This window comes from Charadrius vociferus, unplaced genomic scaffold (genome assembly GCF_000708025.1).
Source record: "Charadrius vociferus isolate BGI_N301 unplaced genomic scaffold, ASM70802v2 scaffold270, whole genome shotgun sequence".
Taxonomy (NCBI): Eukaryota; Metazoa; Chordata; class Aves; order Charadriiformes; family Charadriidae; genus Charadrius; species Charadrius vociferus.
In genome coordinates, this window is record NW_009646411.1 from 273,246 (window position 1) to 282,081 (window position 8,836).

General features: G+C 38.9%; 1 protein-coding gene across 1 annotated transcript in view; it reads left to right on the forward strand.

The window, feature by feature from the left end:
* UGGT1 (UDP-glucose glycoprotein glucosyltransferase 1) overlaps positions 1 to 8,836 on the forward strand; it is a 42,587-nt gene that overhangs the window by 23,801 nt on the left and 9,950 nt on the right. Inside the window, exons 23-29 of the mRNA XM_009880425.1 lie at positions 125 to 256; positions 1,179 to 1,309; positions 3,885 to 3,980; positions 4,322 to 4,424; positions 4,908 to 4,987; positions 5,465 to 5,654; positions 8,231 to 8,389. Coding sequence (XP_009878727.1) covers positions 125 to 256; positions 1,179 to 1,309; positions 3,885 to 3,980; positions 4,322 to 4,424; positions 4,908 to 4,987; positions 5,465 to 5,654; positions 8,231 to 8,389 — 891 coding nt within the window. The remainder of the gene's footprint in view (positions 1 to 124; positions 257 to 1,178; positions 1,310 to 3,884; positions 3,981 to 4,321; positions 4,425 to 4,907; positions 4,988 to 5,464; positions 5,655 to 8,230; positions 8,390 to 8,836) is intronic.

The following is an 8,836-nucleotide window of genomic DNA, read 5'->3' on the forward strand; positions in this document are numbered from 1 at the left end:
GCCTGGGGATAAATTTTAGCAAGATACAAAGATGTTCTTGAATGGAAACAAAAAAGGTGCATTAAAAAGTGTGCAGAGGTGTACTTTTCTTCCTGTTTCAATGTCAAGTATTCTTTTCTTTCAGGGTATGGATATCAATATTTTCAAAGAAGCCTTTGAATCTCCCAAGGTGGACTTTATTCTGTCCCATGCTATATATTGCAGAGACGTTCTAAAGCTGAAGAAGGGGCAGAGGGCTGTGATCAGCAATGGAAGGGTGAGATCAATTGGAAGACAGTAACAGAGCTATTCCACATGTGGGAAAGACGCAGACCTTGAGCAGCAGTCTAGGAATCACAGAGTCTCAACCTTCTTTAGGTCTCAGCAATCTTTAGGACTGCTTCCAGTTGGATTTACTCAGACCTGCATGACCTTTTCTTCGTACTGTGTGCAGTTAGTTGTTAGTGTTTTGTACAAATTCAGATCTCTCAGTACTAGAGTTGCTTTCATGTTGGCAGTTAATTGAGTCCAGGGGCAGAAAGGGATAATAAATTTGAAAGATTGTGCTGCTTCAGTTCATTGGGCAACATGCTGCTGTATCTGGCCCTGACCAAGGTGCCTTGGTCTCTTCCACCAGCTCTTTTTATGGTAGTCACTTAGATTAGGCAAATGATGTTACAATAGTATTTCACTGCAAATAATGAAACCCAGCTGTGTACAGCATTCAGTTTTCTTTTTGTCAGCTGCTTCCTAGTTAGGAAAAAAGCCCACAAGTTCCACTGGTTACTGTATACTTTAACGGGTTAAAAATTTCAAGCGATGAGTTGTGGTATTTTATTTCTCTTATTAGCGAAATAGCAAGAATTGTCTAGGTAGCTTTTAGGCTTCTGAAAGCTAAAGGAGTGAGACTTGCTGGAGTCTTGCTGGACTACTGAAATTGGCCTGGTATTCTAGTGCCCCTTCAAGATGTAGTGTTGCATGTATAATTCAATGTGCTTGACTTTTGCAAACCAAGCACTCAGTGAAAATTTTTAAGTGCGCATTTTATGCCTTAGTGTGGGACTCCTAGCTGTAAATAGCTAGCTTATCTGTTAACCTCAGGTGACATTGACACTGGGCTGAAATATTTATTTAATACATCTTTGAATTTTGTTTCAGTTTAGCCTTTACCTAATAATGCTGATCTTATTTTTTTGTAGATTATTGGTCCATTAGAGGATGGTGAGATGTTCAATCAGGATGATTTTCATCTCCTTGAGAATATCATACTAAAGACGTCAGGACAGAAAATCAAATCTCAGATTCAGCAGCTGGGATTCGAAGAAGATCTGTAAGTAAACGTGAAGAGGCCTACAAAAAAGTGATGGTACTCTGGTAACGTGACTTTCTGTAGCCTGGAGAAAGCTCTATTGGCTCAGCTGCTCAGAGGTGCAAGTGAGAAAGAGATAGATGTAAATTACCTTTTTTGGGTTTAAAGTGCTTTAGCGACTCTTTTTATAGTTTACAATCTCCTGGAGGAATGGAGCTGTAACTGTATCCCCTAGACTCAGGAGGGAGTTCTGAGAGTACTGGCAACCCCTGCTATGGTTCTCTGCTCAGAGTTGATTGTTCTTGATTCAATATATATATCTAGTAGCAACCTGCCCTGGCTGGTCCGTTACCTCCGAACAGAAGTTGGAGGAGTCATGTTGGCTGGAGCTTCACTGACAAGCAGCAAGAAACTGGGAAAATGCTCAAGGCTGTGGGAATTTACTATATATCCATTCAAGTGAACATGAAACAGTAAATGAATTGCTACTTGCTGAGATAGTCCCTGGATCACAGCAGCATGGGCAGCAACAGCCTGCTTGGTTATCTGAGGGGTTCAGGAAGTGGCTTCTTGGATTGGCCGGGTGGGGATACAGGTGGGCTTAAAAAGTAAAGAATGAGGGTGGAGGTGCATTCTACAGGGCTGGCTTAATTCTTTGCTGTGTTCAACTAGATGAAGTTTCATTCAAAGTTTAGTTGACTCTGGTTGTTGACAGCTTTACCAACAGAAAAGGTGTCTGTATGCAGAGAAGAGTTGTTTGCTGCTGTGGGATGTGTTACAAAGTGGTATAAATTGCTACATGTTATTGCATTTATTCTTGAAAATGCTTTCTGTACTGGATTACCTTTCTGCTCCTCTAAATGGAAGAGAAGCCCAATTTTTCATTCAGGCATTCAGATTTCTTGTGGGTTTTTCTCCCAGCTAAATCTTAACTGACACGCTATTCTAAACCATTTACTTCCAATATATCAGGGTTTCATAACTCACATGTATGACTACTACAGTATTGATTTACAAGCAGAAAGAAGGGAAGAAAATGAGACAATGGAATATGCTTTCTGAATTTGTTTGCAGTTAAGTGCTGCCTGGCCTATCAATATAAAAATTATTTTAGTAATATATTTCACTGTCAGAACTATGGAACCATGTAAACTGTTCTTAACTTTTTAAAAAGAAAAAATAGGAAAAGAGGTAGAGATAAAAAAATGAAAATCATAGCTCTAGATAATTATTGCAAAAAGCACAGAGGTGAGTTAATCAAAAGAAAGTAATCTTCAGATTTGAAAGAACTAAAGTCCATAGGTGTGCGTTTGTGTGTTTGAGTTTATAGCTAAGAAAATAGTTTCTCTCATATTTAGCATTACATTTTTCCATGAAGCTGCTTGATTGTTAAAGGCTGGTCAAGTAAGTTAAGTGTGACCTCTTTTGTGCAGAAGTCTTGTGTGATTCTGACTCCTAGAAGGACAGGTTTTAACAGCATTCCAAACACTTTTGCACCCACTGCCATGTTGGGAATCAACAGAGAAATAAGGGTGATAGGGTGGAGAAAGAGAACATAGTTTGAACATAGGCTGGTTTTGAACAGAGCAGTGGTTTCCTGGTTTGAATGCTGACAATGTTTTTCAAAAGCTTTTGAAATTATCTGCTGCATTGGAAAACACTGTAGAACTTGGCAGACTTCACCAGGCTTGTGGTTCTGGTATGAACAATTTAAACAGCTGTCACTATAAATCTATGAGACTTACTTAATTCAGGAAAAACTGACAGACCTCGAAGTTACAGTATTGCTTTTTGGCAAAGCTATGATGTACAAATCAATTTTCACTGAACTTTCAAGAGGTTTTACATTTTCAAGATTAAATATATTCTTAAAATACTAGACCGAAAATTTATGGGAATAATAAAAAGGAAGCTGTCAGAAGTAACTCCCTTTTAATGATAGGACCTCTCTCTCCCAGAAATTTCTCCACACACAGGATTGCTTCCTAGTTCTTAGAGTTGCAGTGTAAAGTGGGACGACTGCTGTGAAACGAGGGTTTGACTGGAATGGCTTACAGGTCTAAGAGAGGTTGGTGAAGTTCAGGAATGCAGTGCCTGTAGGATGGCTCAACCCTAACATACCAGCTGCTCTGTATTTGTTACAGAGTAAAACCCTTTGGTACCCTCAGTAACAAGGCTGCAACCTGTTTAAATTAATGGTGGATTAACCCCTATATATGTTTAATTCTTCAGAGCTTGTGTGGAGATGTAGTAAAAATGTTAGTTTGTGTATCTGAATTCAATCTGTCTTCTCTTTTGCTGCTAGCTGGCAGAAATGTGATAAGTACATGTTTTCTGAGTATCACAGCATCACAGAATGGTCAGGGTTGGAAGGGACCTCTGGACATCATCTAGTCCAACCCCCCCGGCCAGAGCAGGGTCACCTACAACAGGTTGCACAGGACAGCGTCCAGGCGGGTTTTGAATGTCTCCAGAGTGGGAGACTCCACAACCTCTCTGGGCAGCCTGTTCCAGGGCTCCACTACCCTCAAAGTAAAGAAGTTCCTCCTCATTCTTCTTCTCTATATGTGAACATTTTTATTTTCTTTCTTTTCAGTGCAAGTGACTTGGTAATGAAAGTGGATGCTCTTCTTTCTGCTCAACCAAAAGGAGAGGCAAGGATTGAATATCATTTTTTTGAAGAACGATACAGGTATAGGATTGCTGGCATTTGCTGAGCAATATGCTTTTCCTTATCTTTTAACATTTCCATTGCTTTACATTGCATTTAACTTAAAAAAAAAAATAAAATAATCCAAGTAGCAATAGGAAAGGCCCCAGCAGTTTTCAGGGCACAGTGAGATTCCAGAAATGAGTTTTATCTGTCTACCTATCTCTATACACATTTATGTATATATGTATTTTTTTCTCTGTCTAGTTTCAGAAGACACCTAGCATTTAGGAAGTAATTTGAGTTCAAAATGAGATGGATAGTGTTTTTCCTATGTTTATCTGTACATTTGATACTTTAAAATTGTTTTTTCTTCTGTTTAGTGCAGTTAAACTGAGACCAAAAGAGGGGGAGACATACTTCGATGTTGTGGCTATTGTTGATCCTGTGACCAGAGATGCTCAAAGACTTGCTCCATTACTTTTGGTATGTATGCAATGTTGTCACGTGTTTTATGGCAATTTCAAAAAGTTGTTTCAGTTCTGTAGTTTTGAAATGTTTGTCTTCTTCCTTGACTGGGTGGTGACCAATGGCCTTCTAATACTGCATCTGAGTTGCACAATATGTTTATTAGTGGAAAAACTAATTCCACTACATGACACACTAACAAAATAATGCTTAGATATTGTCCGGATAGCTTTTAGTTTCACCATTTTAATGGTTTAGTTTGCAATGACTCTGTTCTTGAGGAAGAAAGTCTCTGCATCCCAAAAAGAAAATGTGCAGCGTGAGGGAGCAGGTAACTGTTCTTAAAACCAGCAATTAAAAGGTGGGTGAGGTAAAGCAAATAATGAGAAGGGAGGATTGGGAATGAACAGGTAACATGGCTCCTTGAGGTCTTGTCTTTAAGACCAGTGGTCAGCTTTCCTAGTTAGCTTTTTAAGGGATGTCTTTTTCTCATTACTTTAGGTTTTGAACCAATTGATAAATATGAACCTAAGAGTGTTTATGAACTGCCAGTCCAAACTTTCTGACATGCCACTGAAAAGGTAAGCAATACCATGCCAGGGTTAAAAAAAGCGATAGAAAGAAAAACCTGTTGGAATGTGCAAGCACAGAAACACAGTCAAATATCCTATAGGAAGTCTCAATAACTGATTTGAGCTGATTTATATAATAGCATGATTTCCCACAGAGATTCTGGGAATTTATTGATAGCACAAGGGTAATTCTGCTGTTTTACAAGTTGGATGCTTTTAATGTGTTGGGTTTTTTTTTAAATATATCTGTATCTATATAAAGTTAAATAACTTATCTTACTGGTTGAGTCTTGCACATTCTGTTTGATCCTTCAAGATGAAAATTCTGACCTGTTCCAAGGTCAACACAACCTGTGTTGCTTTGGACAAAGCCTTGGAGACATTGGAGGTCTGGGAAAGCCGATGCCATCAGTGAGTTCAGGGAGAGTGAAATATTTGCAAATTTTGGTGGAAATAGGTTCTAACATTTTCTTTTTGAAATTTCAGCTTTTATCGCTATGTTTTGGAGCCAGAGATTTCTTTCACAGCAGATAATAACTTTGCTCCTGGACCAATTGCCAAGTTTTTGGATATGCCCCAGTCTCCACTATTCACTTTGAACCTAAATACTCCTGAGAGCTGGATGGTGGAATCTGTCAGAACCCCCTACGACCTTGATAATATTTACTTAGAGGAGGTAAGAGAAATCAAGGTGTTCTTACATGGTGGTGTTTTTCCAGAGCTTTTTTTTGTAATGGGAAACAAATGTAGAATTTTGACGTGCTAATAAACATAGAACTGTGGATATTAATACCTTTTACGTTTGCAGACCCGTAAATGTTTTCTAGGAGAGATGCAGCTAAACTTAAGCTCACTGGTAGTAAGATCGCTGTTCTCAATTATTCATAGATGTCTGAACCCTAGATTGAAAAATATTGTAGGCTTGAAGCAGATCCTATAGATGCTTTCAGTGTGTACATATGACATTTCAGAATGTCTTGAGCTAGAACAAAGAAACCTTGGCCATTAAATACCTTTCCATTTATTGTTTGAAAAAATATTTCTGATTAGAGCTCCCTACAGCTAATGTCACAACTAAAAATAAGATTGTTATTTTTTTAAACCTCTTTTTAGAAATTTTGAAGTAAAATCTTGAGTCCTATTTCAGTAAGCAAAATTCTACTTATTTTCCCTTGCTCGGAGAAGCCACCAAGCTGGTTTTAGCTACCAGCTATTTTCACAGCTTTTGTTACTGGCAAACACTCCTGTGGCCCACAAAAGGATATGCAGTTATCAATAAAATAGTAAAACTGGTGCAGCAGAAATCCACTCAGTTGCAATAGTTTCAGGAGCTGACTGCTGCTAGAACAGGCCTTGAAGCAGACTATTAGAAAACTGATCTGGGCAGTGCCGCCCCACATACACAGGGATAACGTAAGGAGGAAACAAAAATTCAAGGGGCTAGAGTTTAGTAGAGAAAGGACGTTAGAAATGAAAGAAGAATAACTGTATGTGCAAGTTGATGATTCTCATTAATCTTTAATGGAATGGATAATGCAGTGCTAATTATTAACCTCTTGCTGTTAGCAGTTAACTTTAATAGTTTTCAGAAGATCTAGAAGTAGTGGGCTGGTAAGCAGTTAGAAAATACATTACACTAACATGTTATGATGGGCACTAAAAACACATTAAAAGTTAGATAATACATGTGTGGTGCAAAGTAGAAAATTTTGGACTGTTAATGTTTAATAAAAGTTAAATGAGGCAGTCAAATAGTCTTTTCCTTTGAAATAAGCAATTACTTAGTTGGTCCTGAACTGCAGATATAGATTAAACTCAGTAATTTTATATCTATAATCCAGCATATGCAAAAGGTGCCTGACTGACAGCTGTGGAGGCAGAAGTCCTCTATTTATCTGCAGCATGGGCAGTGGCAGGATAAGCTTCCCCACTGATATGGTGACCTGGAGGAACCACCTCCAGAGGTGAGAGGGAAGTTCAGGCTCCAGAACCAGCCAGCCCTGGACCTTGTCTGCTGAGACAGGCCCCAGCAGCCCCAGTTGCACCAGTGACTCCTGCAGTACAGAAACTCATCCGCTGCATGAGTAATGAGATTGTCAAACCCTTTACAAACCGGCCTCTTGAAAAAGAACAGTCTGTACAACCTTGTGGTCATTACCAATGTGGGTTACTTTCTCTCGGAACACTGTATTAGTCTCCTCTTACTTCTGCATCTCTCTGATATGTTTGGTAATATGATGCAGTATAGCGGCAGTGTGATATAGCTAATCCTGTACTAGATATTCAGAAATCTAAGAAATTGGGTGTTTGTTATGTGGTTTGTTTTGTTTGCGTTTAGTTTTTTCTGCTTTTCATCTCTTAACCTAACTGTAAATCCATAAATGAACCACTAAATGGCTGATACTACTACGCATTTCAAACCTGTGATTCCCATGCCCTCCCTGAAATTAACGGAAAGCCCAAGACAGAGGGGGATTAAATGCATCAGGCATTCGAAGTACCATCCTAAGCCTCCAAATAAATAGTAGCTTTACTTTTGCAGGTGCACAATTTCCAGTTCCTAATATGCAGTCTGTTGGTGCTGTAGCGATTCAACTGTCATTTTGGATGTGCAATGAGAGAAAATGCTTTGTGAGATCAGACTAATATTTTGTTTATGTGGTGTCCTCAGGCTACATCTGAATTTAGCCTGGTAGGGACCCAAGTATTTTTGTGTTTGTGGGTTTTTTTCTTTTCTTTTCTTGGCACTTTTGTTTGGTGTAGCAAAAAGGAATTGGTATTTCTGACAGTACCCTAGCACACTATAAGAGTAATGCAGAGCAAAACGTTTATTTCAGCTGATAAATATTAGATGAGACTACCTTTAGGCAGGTTTAGATTCAAAGTTCTGGAGCCCATCATATACTTTTTATGAGATGCCAAACTGATTGCTTACTTGACTACGTTCTCCAATAAACGTTAAAAAATAATAATTGTAAAATAGGGCACCAATCCTTCCCCTTTCCTATCCTAGCATCTTACCAGTTGAGATTCAAATCTTTTTGTTCAAGGGCACTCTTAAAAATATGTGGGTGAAGTCTGTCACTCGAAGGACCTGAGCTCTTTGAGGGTTTCTAGATATTTGTTTAAGAAAATTACTCTGGTAAAATTAAGTGTTATTTAATTATCATGGCTATTTTAGAGAGTAACTGAATTACTAAAAATTTGCAGTTTAGAGCTAGGGCTGAATTCAGCAGTATCTTCTCCTTACAGGTGGATAACGTTGTAGCTGCAGAATATGAATTGGAGTATCTGCTTCTGGAAGGACACTGCTATGATATTACTACTGGACAGCCACCTCGGGGGCTCCAATTTACACTGGGAACTTCAACCAGTCCTGTCATCGTTGATACCATTGTTATGGCCAACTTAGTAAGCATTTGATTGAAACTGGCAACAAATAACCGGTCCTCCAGTCAGCACAATCGCTTGCATGAAACATTGAGTATTTTTTAGTATGTGGGTTATGGTTATGTGGTGTTACTTACACTCCACAGTTGCAAATGTATCGGAACCACATCGTTCCTAACATTGATGTCTAAAACCTTGCAGTGTACTTATTTGTCTCTTACCTTTTTCAAGATGTACTCCTTTCCCTTCACCTTGCTGAGAAGGGTCTTCTGGAATATCTTAAAATGATGCCGATATTCCTAAGCAGCCTCTTTCCAGGGAAGGTTTTTTCTTGCAGTTCTGTTTTTTCTAGACAGGGTACTCCTTAGACCATCCACTCTGGTACTGTAAGCCTTAGGGGGACAGTTGTCTTGTTTTGGGGCCCATTTCTTCAGGAGATCTATGGAACAAATGGAGAGAGTCAGCAGG